This window comes from Cryptomeria japonica, chromosome 9 (assembly GCF_030272615.1).
Source record: "Cryptomeria japonica chromosome 9, Sugi_1.0, whole genome shotgun sequence".
Taxonomy (NCBI): Eukaryota; Viridiplantae; Streptophyta; class Pinopsida; order Cupressales; family Cupressaceae; genus Cryptomeria; species Cryptomeria japonica.
In genome coordinates, this window is record NC_081413.1 from 590470422 (window position 1) to 590484819 (window position 14398).

The window sequence follows — 14398 nt, forward strand, 5'->3', positions numbered from 1 at the left end:
TGCACCATGGACTTTCGTATGGTTTCGAGGGGTGTAAATTGGTGTTGGCGGCGGGAGCGCACCTGGGGCGCTGCCCCTCGACCCCGCGGGGGCGCTGCCCCAGACCCCGCGAGGGGTGCTTCCCCTCAACCCCGCTGGGGGCGTTGCCCCCAAACCCCCAGTTTATTTTTGAGCTACAGAATACCACGGGAAGTGTTGTGGTTGTCCGTACTATGAGAAAGAAGCCTGCAGCTAAGCATTGGTGGGGAAGCCATAAGCCGTAGAGGGAGGCGGATTTGGAGGTTGGGAACAAACATAGTTTGAGGGAAGGCATTGCAGGTCCGCGCAGTTGTATGACACCAGGGAGTTACTCAGTTCAGTTTTTAGCCTTTGGGGAGTGTGATGGAGGATTTGAGGTGCCTCCTAGCATTTGTGCCAGCGGATTGTGGCCACCTCCAGGCATGACTGGTACGCTTTGAGGAACTCGGAGTATGTCTCGGCTGGACGTGAGGTTGCCTTGGTGGATGCACAGAGGGCTTGGGAGGAGCTGACCACCAAGTTGGAGGCAATAGTCGCATGAGACTTAGTTCAGCGTACCCAGGAGTTGGATGCCGGGAGAGCAGCATGGGTGGTTATCGAGGATAAATTGGCTAGGGAGACAGTATCATTTGAGCAGCAGTTGGTGGAAGCTGAGACTGAAAAACGTGTTTTGCAAACAAGTTTGGTTTAGGCACAAGAGGACTATGATGGCAAGCAATTTTGGTGAAATCCGCACTTGAGCATTGGATGGTAGCAGAAAAGGGTTTTCAGGCGAGGACACAGCAAGTGTATAAGATCCGGGCCCGACTGGCGTTAGTAGTTCCTGCCGTTCATCTCTATTTTGTATTAAGTCGTCGGAGTCAACTTCTTTTCTTGGGGGGGATGATGTTGCCGAGAATAATCATTATGTTATGTTGTTATATTATGTTTATGTTGTCGTCGGTAATAATGAGTTACGGCGGTCAGTTAGTTAGCCGACGGGTAGGTAGTTGGAGTTGTGACGGTTGTGTCGCACTCCTTCGGGTATTATATATTTTGTACCTTTTCTTCGAAGTGGGAGCATGTTAGTCGTGTCAGATGTAATGTTATAAGCACTTATTGTACATGGACTGTGGAATTAATATAGAGGCTGGTTATTTAATATATTTCCATTATGTTCTGTGCATTTACTTTCTGCATTTAACCGTTTACCCGAGAGGGCAAACAATTCTGGTTTTATATGTTGATGATTTATTTCTAACTGGTAAAGATAGTCTCATCATTAGGTGTAAGAAAGAATTAGCTACTGAATTTGAAATGAAGGATCTAAGTCTAATGCATTACTTTCTAGGGTTAGAAGTGTGCCAAAGATCGAATGAAATTATTCTAAGTCAAGGTAAATATACTATTGATATATTGAAAAGATTTGGTATGATGGATTGTAAACCTATGTTACTCCTATGGAAACTAACTTGAAGAAGTCGAGTATTTCTGCAGCTAACTTTGATTTTGCAGATCCCTCAGAGTACAGGCAGTTGATTGGATCCTTGATGTATCTTGTCAACTCTAGACCAGAAATCTGCTATGCAGAGAGTGCACTTAGCCAATTCATGAACCAGCCAAAGCATGTTCACTTGGTGGCAGCCAAGCACATCCTGAGATACTTGCATGGAACAATTGGCTATGGGCTGAAGTATTCGACCAACGCAACAATCAACTTGGAAGGCGACTCTGATTCTGATTGGGTTGGAAGTGTTACTCACAGGAAAAGCACTTCAAGAATCTGTTTCAGCTTGGGTTCCGCTATGATCTCTTGGGCTAGTAGGAAACAGTCCTCAATTGCATTAAGTAGTGCAGAAGCTGAATACATTGCCTCAAGTGTGGCAACTAGAGAAGCAGTTTGGCTTCGCAAGCTTCTTGCTGGGTTGTTTGGACAACCATGGGAATCCACTGTTATTTATTGTGATAACTAGAGTTGTATTAAAATGTCTAGCAATCTCGTGTTTCATGACAGGCCAAAACAGGCGGAAACTCATTATCACTATATTCGTGATATGGCACAAAGAGGTGCTATCCAATTGAAATATATCAGCATCGATGAACAGGTTTCTGATGTTCTCACCAAGCCTCTAGCTCGGGTGAAGTTTGAGTACTTCAGAGAGAAGCTTGGAATGATGGAGAACACAGCATTGATTGAGAGGGAGTCTCAATCTTAGTGATGCAATTCAATTTGCATCTTCCACCCTCTGCGGGCAATGCAAGGTGGAGTCACCCTCTGCGGGCAATGCAAGGTGACAATGTATCCTACTCTGAGAGAAGGTTGAGGTGTAAAACCTCTTCCACCCTCTGCGGCGGCAATGTAAGATGGACATCATGAAATGAGTTCATGATATTTATGTGTTTTTACTACAGGTACACTCTATGAAGTTTATACATTCACTCTTGCGGGCAATGCAAGATGAAAGTCATGAATGGATCATGACATGTGGCAGTTATCCTCCCTAGCTAAGAGGGAGTGTTGAAAATATTAGCTAAGTTGGGATATCTGATTATCGAACTTTTGATGTTGTCAAATGACAATCAAAATATATATGTATTATCTCAATTTATTTGTTATTGGGCTGGACCCAAATGTAATGTGGGAAACAACTTTAAGCTAGGCTTAAATGTAACGTGAAAGGCTATTGGGCTGGACCCAAACACTTAATGTGGGAAGAATGTATTATTATTAAATAATGTTGCAAGCCGACCTAAGGATGTCTACCGCCAAAAGGAGGATATATATAATCAACTTCAAGATGAAGTCAAACACACATTCATTTTGATATAGCAATGCGATCTGCTCTTCCACACTTAGCGATCTGCTCTTCTACACTTAGCGAATCTGCTCTTCTACACTTTGACGAACTTCAAAGACATTGTTGAGAGAAGTTGTCAAGATCGTCTATGATTTTGCTCCAGTCTATTGGAGTCATCTTCTGCTGATCTGCTCCTTTGGTCATCTACTGCTGGTTAGGGCTGCATCCTCTATCATCTTGCCAACGTGCTGTTTGGACAGCAATCAGAGATAAGTCTGTTATGTTGTAATTGCCTATCATTGAGATAATGCATTTCATAGTTTAAGGCTGGGTTTTTCACCTCCATGAGGGAGGTTTTCCCACGGTATTGGTGTCTTGTGTCTTGTGTTTCATTACTATTACAGTTTATTCACAGTCTGATTATAGTTAATTGGTTTGCTTAACATCTGGGCACTTAAAATTAACAAAAACCACAGCTATATGATCTAAAAATATTTATATATTGGCCATGAAATACATAACAGTGGCGTTGATATTGAAAGAAAATAGAATGCCAAAAGAAACTCAATATGCAGCAATCGTCATAGTTGCCATAATTTCCAAGGTTTTCCAAGTTTTAAAGAGTATCAATAAAAATCATTAAAGTTTAGAATGGTTTCAAGGTTCCACCAAGTACAGTGGAGCAAACAATGACAAGAAACAATAAGTTTTCCGTAGGGTCAAGATGACTCCCCATAAAATCTTAAGTGATGTCTTAGAAAATGTCTATAAAATAAGAACAGTAACTTAAATAGTACAACAATATAAAGATGACCTACATAAAGGCATAAAATGCATATGGTATTCATCGGATATACAGACCCACAAGACAGCTAGACAGCATTTTCTAGCTTTTCAGAAACAAGATATGCATTGCCAATCGCAAACAACTTTCTACAGAACGCTAGGTTGTTTACATGGTCAATTTAACAATAGATTCAAATATAAGTACTTACCCCATCCAAGAGCCTTCTGTTCAACACGCTTGATCTTCTTTTTCTTATCCTTTTTTGGATCCCTTTTGACAAAAGTGTCCCCTATTAAGAAACAACAGAATCATAGTATATTTAGTTAATTTACTCAATTATTACCTTGACAAAACCCATAAAATATTCAACCAAAATAAAAAGAAAAGTTAGAAAATAAAAAATTAAACCATCTATTGAATTTTCTGAATGAATGACTCCTCAATATTGCCAAAAGTACTAATGATTCAAATGATAACATCTAGTTCACCAATTCATAAAGACATCACTTGTAATCTGACAACTAAAATAGCACTAGATACCTTTCTGCTCAAATTTTGCACGACTGACAGACATAACTTGTTTCCCACCAGGGCGGAAAGGAGTACCATCCAAAAGTTGAAGTGCCAAATCCACTGAAGGTTCCTGCAAACAACATAGTATAAAAACTCAAATAGCTATGAAGTTATACCAGTCCAACAATTAGCAGCTCCACTAACATGTTCAACCACACAAATTTAACAGTCACTACCTTCAAGTATGTTACAAGTGCATCTCCTTTTTGTTTACCAGTCTCTTTGTCAACGTAAATCTTCACCCGTAGCTTTTTTGTGTCAGGGTCCTACAATAGGCAGCAAACTTATGTAAAATATGCATTCACGCCATATATTTTGGGGGAATAGGGTAGCATGTGCAAAATAATTCATAAGCATCATATTGGGTATAAGGTGTCTATGACAAATGTGTAAATTGTAAAAATAATAAGCAACAAGATTAAAAAAATTACTAAAATGATGTTAAAAAAATCTTGTAATGGAACAAATCTCTTCAAAATTATCCATACTACAGATTAGGTGCCCTTCCAACATAATCTTGCAAAAAATCATCTTACACCAGTGAAATTGAGGATATTTAAGGCTTAACCAATTGGAACATCATGCGCCAATCTAAGATGTCATCTACCACCCTGTCATTGTTATATTTATCATATTCTTCAAGGCTACATGCCCCTTTATCATATAAAGGGCAAGTACGAGATGCCCTGTATCTCTTGCTTGTATACACTCCAAAGATGATTCCTAGAGGCCTAAACATATGTCTTAACTACCAACTTTAAGAAAATGTTTTGTGGTTTGTTGAACACCCTGACAACTACGTTTTGAACATAAAATGTCAAGATTCAAACATTACTTGGGCATACAAAAGCTATAGAGTAAAGAGAAACAAGCAACAGAAATAAAGGAAAAAGAGAAAAATGACTCCACAAGTACTGGATGAGAAACTAAAAACAAAGTAATATGGGACATGCAAAGCACAATTTTTTTAAACCAAAAGATGTTAGTCAACTTTTCTTTAAACATATAATGAAATCATAAGATCGAATTTCAAAGCCAGAACATTTGCATGTCAGCCCAATGTTGGGCCTACTCATCAGTGCAGGTGTCAGACCTATGATTCATGTTATTTTAATAGTCAATCTTAATCAATTTTGATTAAGGGACGAAGTTGCCATAAAGTGAAAGTCAGTAATGCCCACAAACTGACTATTTGGCTTTTACAGCCAAAAGGATGTAATAAAACCATAATCCCGCATGATAGTAGCCAAGATATCTTAAATGCATCTACCTAAGAGAGACTCAGCAATATCAATTTCAAGACAGCTATCTAACCTATGTGAAAAATTCAACATAAGCACCCTGAGATTAATATCTCTCAGCCTCTTAGTGTGATTTTCAACATAAATAGCCTGAAAGACCAATCAACAGAATCCTCAAATTGTCTGAATGGCGTCGCGAAGGAGACTGGGACTGCATCCCAGGGAGTTTAGGGATTTCAGACAAAATGACAGACCAAGATTTTTCATGAATCCAGGCTTCAGAACATGGTCGAAACTGAAGTGGGCATGGGAGGAACAGAATCGATCTGTAGGATTTGGGCCAGATGCCAGGAATGTGGACCGATGGAGGAGAGATTTTTCTAGACCTAGAGGGGACCATCGTCCTAACCTTGGTGATCGCCATACCTTTACGGCTGGTGCCAAGACGGACTGGCAAAGGGTGCGGGAAAAAGAATGGAGACCTAAGAAGATCCCAAGATCTAGGCCGTCTGAGAAGTCTAAAGCTGGAGCGATTCAGTGCCTTTTTTCAAAGATAGAAGTTTTTTCCTGAAATGTTTTGGAGATTGGCCGGCGTTTTGCCGTGTTAAAAAGTGGTGTGAGGAAACGTGGCCCTTCAAGGTTGAGATTAAGACTATGCCAAATGGTTATTTTCTTGTCATAACAGAAAACAACAAAGACAAGAATTGGGTCCTACAAAATGGGCCCTTTTTCTTGGGAGGAAGAGGAGTTTCAATAAGAGACTAGGAACCAAATTTTAACCTTATCAAAGCCTTTGTGGAGGAGGTTCCAATCTGGCTACGTTTATACAACCTCCCCAGGGAATACTAGAATGAGGATGTCTTTCAAATGATTGGGAACCAATTAGGGTCTTACCTTAAATTGGATGAAGCCATTTCAAAGGAAGATTTTAGCTCTTATGTGAGGATTTGTGTTAGCTGGAAACCCAATTTCCATCTCCCAGCATGGATAGAGATCAACACAAATGCGGGGAGCTAGGTGCAGCAGGTTAAAGTTGAGGAGCTTTTGGAGAAATGTTCGGTCTGCAACAAGGACGGTCATTCGAAAGAGGTTTGTTTGATCGGCCCTAAAGAAAAGCAAATTGAGGACCCATTGGAAGCTAGAGTGGAACATTTTGTTGAGTTACAACAAGAGGATGGACAGTCAAATTCTCAGAAGGTAGAGAATTCGCATCCTTCAATGCCAGATTTGGTGAATAATGGGCCTCTAGTAGAGGACCCAAAGCTGGATGATAAAGCTGGAGGGACTTATCCATCATCCCACTTGGATGCCACACAGCGAGCGGAGGAAGCACTCAATAAGATGGAGGCTGCTATGAATGTAATAGATGCGAATATTGGGGGCTCCCAGGGGGTTGGCCCCTTAGAGAGAGAGGAGTTTCAGGCTCAAGAGAAATGTGTTAACCTGAATACTAGTGTGGAGACTAAGTTAGGAGAAGAGGATGGTGATAGTCTTTGGGAGGTGGAAGAGGAAGATTGGGGTGCTTTTGATGAAGAGGACATATTAGAGTGCCGAACTATTTTGCAGTCGGATTCTCAAACTAACAAAGCGGCTATTGGAGAAAAGAAATCCAGGGGTCGTAAACCCAATAGAATCCGGATTGCGATGGGACGGAATGCCAAAGGTCAGTCTAAACTATCAGTAGGCAAGGGAGTCCCCCTTCCTGAAGGACAATGAAAATCCTTAGTTGGAATGTCAGGGGCTATAATGCTCCTAACAAGCGTCGTCTGATCAAGCGAGGGCTTGACCAGGTAAAACCGAACATTGTTTGGTTGCAAGAAACTAAGCTTAGTAGGGAAGATGGTTGGCTGGGTGCTGGGAGGTTTTGGGAAGGAGTTTTTTCAAGTTCAAAGGGTTCATCGGGTGGGTTGGGGATAATCTGTAACCCCAATCTCATCAAGGTTGAAGAAATCATTAACTCGCATGCATGGCAGGTGTGTAAGGTCCACTCTTTTTGTATTAATTGTGATTTTTTTCTGATCAACGTTTATGGACCTACGAGAGGTAAATTACAGTTGGATACTTGGAGTCAAATTTCGACTATTCTAAGTAATTTTACTCAGGACCTGGTTGTGCTTGGGGGAGATTTTAATGCCATCTTGGATTCTGGAGATAAGAAAGGTGGTGGAGTTGGTATTACTGCATCCCAATTGGGTTTCGAGAACTTCATTTCTGATAATGGCCTCTGGGAAATTAAGACCAACAAAGGGTCTTATACTTGGTTGGATCGGAAGGCTGGCAGGGAACACGTTGCTAAGAAGTTGGACAAATTTTTCCTGGGGGGTAATTGGGCTTCTAAACCCCTCCTGTTTGAAGCCGGGGTTCTACCCTTGGCACCCTCTGATCATTTTCCTATTGAGCTCCTCATTTGTCTAGACTGTGCTCCGATCCGATGTCCTTTTAAGTTTGAGAAAATGTGGTTTCGTGACGCATCTTTGAAGGAGTTTGTCTCTTTGACATGGAAGGAGGCCCCTGCGAGAACTGGTTAGTGGGCTTTTATATTTTTCAAAAAACTACAATATCTCAAAGGTAAACTAAAGGAATGGAATAGGATTAAGTTTGGAAACATCTTTGACAATAGAAGCAGGGTTGAAGCGGAGCTTACGGACTTGGAGTGCTCTATTTTGAATCATGGTATGACTTTGGATGCTTTCAACAAAAAGCTTCTAAAAACAAGACTTAATGAATTGTGGGCTAGGGAAGAAGTTTATTGGAAGCAAAAATCAAGGGAAGGTTGGCTAAAGGAAGGTGATAAGAACACGAAATTCTTTCATAATTCAGTTAAAATTAGGAGATCTTGGAATAAGGTGACGAATATCAAAAACAGGGATAATGATGTTTTGTACGGCTTAGAGGAGATCAACAAAGAAGCAGTGGAATTCCTTATCGAGCTGCTATCTAAGAACCATAACCTGAACTCTCGACACCAGGAAATTCTTCTGAGTAATATTCCGAAATTAATTTCAGAGAATCAGAACCACTTTTTGTGGAAACCTATTTCAATGATGAAGTGAAACAAGTTGTTTTCTCGATGGTGGGCGACAAGGCTCCGAGACCAAATGGTTTCCCTGCTCTCTTCTATCAACAATTCTGGGAAGTTGTGGGTCATGAATTATGGCAGGTGGTGGAAGAAGTGAGAGTAAATCTAAAGGTGGAAAAAGAACTAAATTGCACTTTCCTTACTTTAGTCCCTAAAGTGGAGAAACCATCCTCTTTTGGAGATTTTAGGCCCATTGCTCTATGTAATGTGATCTATAAGGTGATCACCAAATTTATAATGAACTGATTGAAACCCTTACTCAAATATATAATATCGGAGGACCAAAGTGGTTTTGTACCGGGAAGATCAATTGTGGAAGGAATTATAATAGCCCATGAAGCTATTCATTCTATCAAGAAAGCAAAAAGGTGGAACGAATGCTTATCAAGTTAGATATCAGGAAAGCATATGATATGGTAGATCGGGTGTTCTTGTTCTATGTCCTGGAAAAGTTTGGTTTCTCAACTCAATGGATAAACTGGGTGAAAGCATGCATAAATGGACCATGGTTCTCAGTGCTACTCGATGGAAGTCCTCAAGGTTTTTTCCAAGCTTCTAGGGGTCTAAGACAAGGGGATCCTCTTTCTCCATTTCTCTTCATTATTTGGGCGGAAGTTTTGGGAAGATACATCCAGAAACTAAAAAATGAGGATAGATGGAAGGGTGTCCGGGTAGCCAACGGTGTGGATCCTATTACACATCAACAGTTTGCAAATGATACAATACTCTTTGGGGACTCTTCTTGAAATGAAGCTCGAACTATAAAAAGAACCCTCGACATTTTCTGTGAGGCATCCGAGCAATAGGTAAATTGGAAGACATCCGATATTTTCTTTTTTAATACTGACTCTAGAAAGCAAAGAGAAATTATTAGGATATTGAGTGTTAAATCTGGCACCCTCCCTGGGAGATTTTTGGGAACACCTTTGTTTGGGGGGGCCAATAGGACTCATTTGTGGCAGAGAATATTTGACAGTTATGTGAATAAGTTAGAGGGCTGGAAATGCAAATGGCTCACCTCTGCGAGTAGGTTGTTATTATTGAAATCAGTCTTGTCGACGATGCCCATCTACTCCATGATGTGCTTTAAAATTCCAGACAAGATTTCTAGAAGCATCAACCAATTTATGAGGAATTTTTTTTGGAGTGGGAAGGGTGAACAGGACAAAATTCCCCTGGTTGCATGGGATAAAGTATGTCAACCTCGTCATGTGGGAGGGGTTGGGTTGAGGAAGTGGTGTTTTCTAAACGAAGCAATGGGAGCAAAACTTATATGGCAGGTGTATGTAAAGCCGAATCATAAGTGGGTTCAAATCCTAAAGCATAAGTATCTGGATTCATTAGATGCTGAGAGGATTTTTACTATTGGGAACCTCCTCGAGGTTCAGCAATCTGGAATTTTTTATTATCTTGCAGGAAACTGATACATAACACATTACTTGGCAAATTGGGAATGGGGAGAAAGCCAAGTTTTGGACAGACTCTTGGGATGGCAGACCAGCTTTATATTTGAAGGAGAATATTGACATTATTGAACAAGTTACTGAGGACATTTGGGGCACAAAAGTCAAAGATTAAGTACATGCAGAGCGTTCCAATGGATTTGAGGTTTGGCAATGGAAAAACATGGATGAGCTGCCATTATCCCCACAGCAAAAGAGATGCTTTAAAAATATTATGGATGAGTACTCCACAACTCTTAACATGAAGGAAGATATCATCAAATGGTGTGGGTCAAAATCAGGTGCATACTCAGACCTCCAACCGAATTGGCCTTCCCAACTTTGCTAGAGTTCTAAGTGTCTACCAAAGGCGAGAGTTTTTACCTGCCTGGTTTTGAAGAGGAGGATTCTGACAAGAGATAGGGAATTGCGTCTGGGTTTCAATGGGCCTTTTCAATGTGTCACGTGCAAAGAACATGAGGAATCATTAGATCACTTGCTTTTAAATTGTGATTTCCCTCAGGGAGTGTGGAGGTTTGTTTCGAGTAAATTAGGATGGTCATTACCCCTGCCAAACAATATCACTGATCTCCTAAAGAGCTGGTTTGCGGAGAAGAGCAAATCTATTCTTTCAAGTGGTATGGACGATCTCGCCTTCCACTGTGGTCTGGGAATTGTGGAAAGAGAGAAATAGGAGAATCTTTCAAGATAAGTGGGAAGGGCTTGACAGAGTGTGTGGAGAGTGGAGCGGGCTATTTCTGAAATTGTCTCTTCAGTAACAGTTAATCATAATTATGTGAAACATCCGTATAGTTTGATGGATAGTTTTATCCTTGCCATGTGGCCTCTTATCAAACTCAGACCCATTCATGGGCTCCCTAGGGTTAATAATCCTTTGAATGTCCCTTTGGATGGGGAGACGGTGAAATGGTGAAAACCAGAGAAGGGGTGGGTGAAAATAAATTTTGATGGGGCGTCAAAAGGTAATCCAGGGATTTCAGGCGCAGGATGTGTGGCTTGTGATGATGAAGGGAAGATCCTCTTTACAGGTGCAAGAAGGCTACGAGGTGGCACTAATAATGGGGCAAAAGCTCAAGCGGCCTTACTAGCAGTTGAACTGGCAACAAATATGAAGGTGACGAAGGTACACTTGGAGGGAGACTCCCAAATTGTAGTCCAGTCCTTGATCAAAGGCAACACACCATGCTGGAAATTGAATAAATATGTACACAATATAAGTGAAAAGTTGAAATCTCTCCAAAATTATTGCATCTCGCATGTGAAAACAGAAGGAAATGTCATTACGGATGGGTTGTCGAATGATGTGTGTGAGCTCGCACTAGGGGAAGTAAGGTGGCGTGATTGCAAAAAAGAAATAGTTAGATGGAGTTAAGACTACTTGCCAAGTTGGTACGTCAAAAAATTCAAATTCCATGTCAGACAGCCGGCTTATCTTATGTGTAAGGTCGAGTTAATGAGCATTTATTGTGAAATGCTTTCTGAAATGGCAGCGATGGTGGAGTGTCTTGCATTGAATACTAATTTCGAAATGCCCACACATTTAATGAGAAGAGTCGGTTAGTTGGTGAAGCCAAATTTTTGACAGATTACATCGGAATTCTCTGCAATTCTTCAGAGAGCACCGAAACGGAAGCCAATTTCACCCTGCAGTCTTCCAAACTTATGCCAGCTTTTCGAGGACCCGTCCCCCTAAAGAAGCTTGAGAAGATGTTCCTGGCAAAAGATCCATTGTTTTTTAAGGCAATTCAACTGGTTTTGGGCGAAGAGGTGGCGGTTATCGACCATCGATACAGATGCAGAGTAGATATTTACTCGCTTATCATGGCGTGGGGACTGGAGTTGGGATACACCTGTGAGGAGGTAAGAAAAGTGTTGAAGAAAATCATTCCAAAAGAGTACTTGTTAAATTTGGAGTCCCTGTTGGAATGGGCTGTGTCGGGATGGGGTTTCAACTTTGTTGTTCAACTTTGTTGAAGGCATCCCTGAGGAGAATGAGGAGTTATGGGTGAGGCACTCGCGAATTCAATTCCTTCGTCGTTGTGGGGAAGCCAGAGTCCGCTTTAAAGATGATGCGAAGCGAGGATGGGAAGGGCTGATAATTTTCGTCCAGATTATGGATATTGAAGATGAAATTCGGCAGGAGGGTGGGGAGAGAGTGGCGGAGGAGTTGACATACAGGAGTGCGATTACGCGAAAATTATCAACGGAATTGGCAAAACATGAGGTAGTGGGTGGTGCGGTGGGTGGAAGCAAGGGTGAGACAGAAAGACCAGTTGCACGAGGGTCAGTGGTCGAGGATGCAGAAGGAAGAACTGGAGATTCACACGCCTCAACGGGAAGAAGAGGATCTCACTAAATCAAGGTACCTCTGGGTACATATTTATATTTAGATGTTTTCTTTTCAGTTGATAAACTTAAAACTTTAATTTTTGTTAAGCGTTAAACTTAACGACCAGCTTTTGGCAAGATGTAGTTTTGATTTCTATTTCAGATGATGTGGGGGTGGGGTAGGGTCTGAGCAGTAAACATATTGGAATACCATGGTATTAGACAGTAGAACTAGATAGTGGTTGGGGATGGTTTGAGGGAGTGATTTTTCTGTTTGGAATTTTGATGCATATGTACGTTTTAGTTTAAATAAATAAAATATAACTATTACCGATCAGAAAAAAAATATCTCTCAACCTCTTCAAAATATATGTATTTAAGATATCTATGCCAGTGTATTCAATATCAAAGATTTTGAAAAAAATATCCACTAGGAAAATGCTCAGTGTACTTTCAACGAAAAATCAAAGTACTCTTTTTATATCGATAAAAAGTTGAGGCTGTATAGAGTATTATATTAATTGCAAAAAACATTTATAGAGCAGAGGGCCGAATACTATTTCAGACCATGATCATGGCGCCCAATCGAGAGATGCATTCAAAAATTTATATTCTGTCTCGATAGAAAATGCTCCTCTGCATACTACTACAAAATAGGACAAAGCAGATAAACGGACCATGAACAAAAACATACATGGCTGTGAAGCTAGGACATTAAACACCTTCAATAACAGGACATTAAACACAGGAAGCAGGGGCATTTGAAGGACTAGCCTCAGCCAAATCTGAGCCATGATGAGAGGCATGATGAGCTCCCTCTGCCGAAGCCGCAACGTTCTCCACAGCTTCCATCTCCATATCCAGTTCTACATCACTAGAATCTTCACATCGCATGCCATCAATCCCTTCATTATGCTTGAATTCCACAACCTAGTCAACCTCTTCATCCACTGCATCGCTGATAATATCAACCAATAGACCATCTAGAGTGAAACCCATGAGCCTTTTGAGGAAATCTAGACTTGTTTGAACAATGGGGTTTCTGATATGTGAAGGCATGTCACCCATAATGAGCACAGGAAACCTTGGGACTTCTTCCCCGAAAAAGCTGATGTGGAAATAGTGCTTAGGGTAGGGGATGGTTAAATTATCATCCACATTGAGGAGCACTTGATCAATAACTCCCAAAAAGGCATTCTTGAAGACCCTTCTACACAGCTCCTTAGCCACAAGCTTCTTCTCCACCATCCATAAAATAATAGCCAGAAAAAAGGCAAGAATATTTGTATTCACTCTATATCCGTGGTCTGCCCTTATGAATTCACCCCCCAAAATCTGCTTTACCGCATGAAAGAACAAACAAATGAGTGATTCAAGATTTTTGCTAGGCGTTTGTTGGTAACTATGCCAAGGAAAGACATCTGCCTCTTCTCAAAGCTAAGCCTAATTGGTGAATCCATCGGGAAGAGCTTCATAGCGCAAAGAGAATATGCAGAGCTAAGGATGCATCCAACATTACCACGAGGTATATTTATAGAAAGATAATCCATATCTCTCCACTCTTCTCGATAGAGAAACAATTAAATGCCTCCTAATTAGTCGAAGCCAAGCCATCTTTTCCATTATTTTGAAGTGCTTCAATTTAGCAAATCAACAAACATTCAATCTGATGTGACCTTAACTTTGTGTGAAACAAATTGGCAAAGTCAGTCCAGTCTTATTCAATAAATGAGAATATACAACCTTGGAAGTGGAGAAGAAATATTTCCATATTCTACTTCTTGAGGTGTAGCTGACTTGTCTCAAAGGGTTAGGTGGTCAGCTCATCAACCCATACAGTATACTCGATTCATCCACTTTATCCTATGCTGATCAAAGAGGAATAAAAAGTTCTCATACCAACAAGGCTGAAATCATATGCCAGAATTTGAGTCTACCCATACTGAGAATTGGAGTCTTCCATGAAGTTGTTTCCTAGACTACTTGACTATATTGATCCTTCTACTCATTGAGACCACTCCAAATTAATCCATGGCACCCAATTTGCAAAACAGAAGTCCACCTGCAGCTGCATTGGCCATTTTTCAGCGGCCCTATTCCCTTCTCTATAAATATGATTGATGCTATAATCA

The 14398-nt window shown here is 40.8% G+C and overlaps 1 protein-coding gene across 2 annotated transcripts in view; it reads right to left on the reverse strand.

The window, feature by feature from the left end:
- LOC131071848 (splicing factor U2AF-associated protein 2) overlaps positions 1–14398 on the reverse strand; it is a 130634-nt gene that overhangs the window by 49015 nt on the left and 67221 nt on the right. For both annotated transcript variants that reach the window (XM_058007809.2, XM_058007810.2), the window contains exons 9-11: positions 4332–4421; positions 4123–4225; positions 3791–3871 (exon numbers count right to left, since the gene is read on the reverse strand). In XM_058007809.2, coding sequence (XP_057863792.1) covers positions 3791–3871; positions 4123–4225; positions 4332–4421 — 274 coding nt within the window. The remainder of the gene's footprint in view (positions 1–3790; positions 3872–4122; positions 4226–4331; positions 4422–14398) is intronic.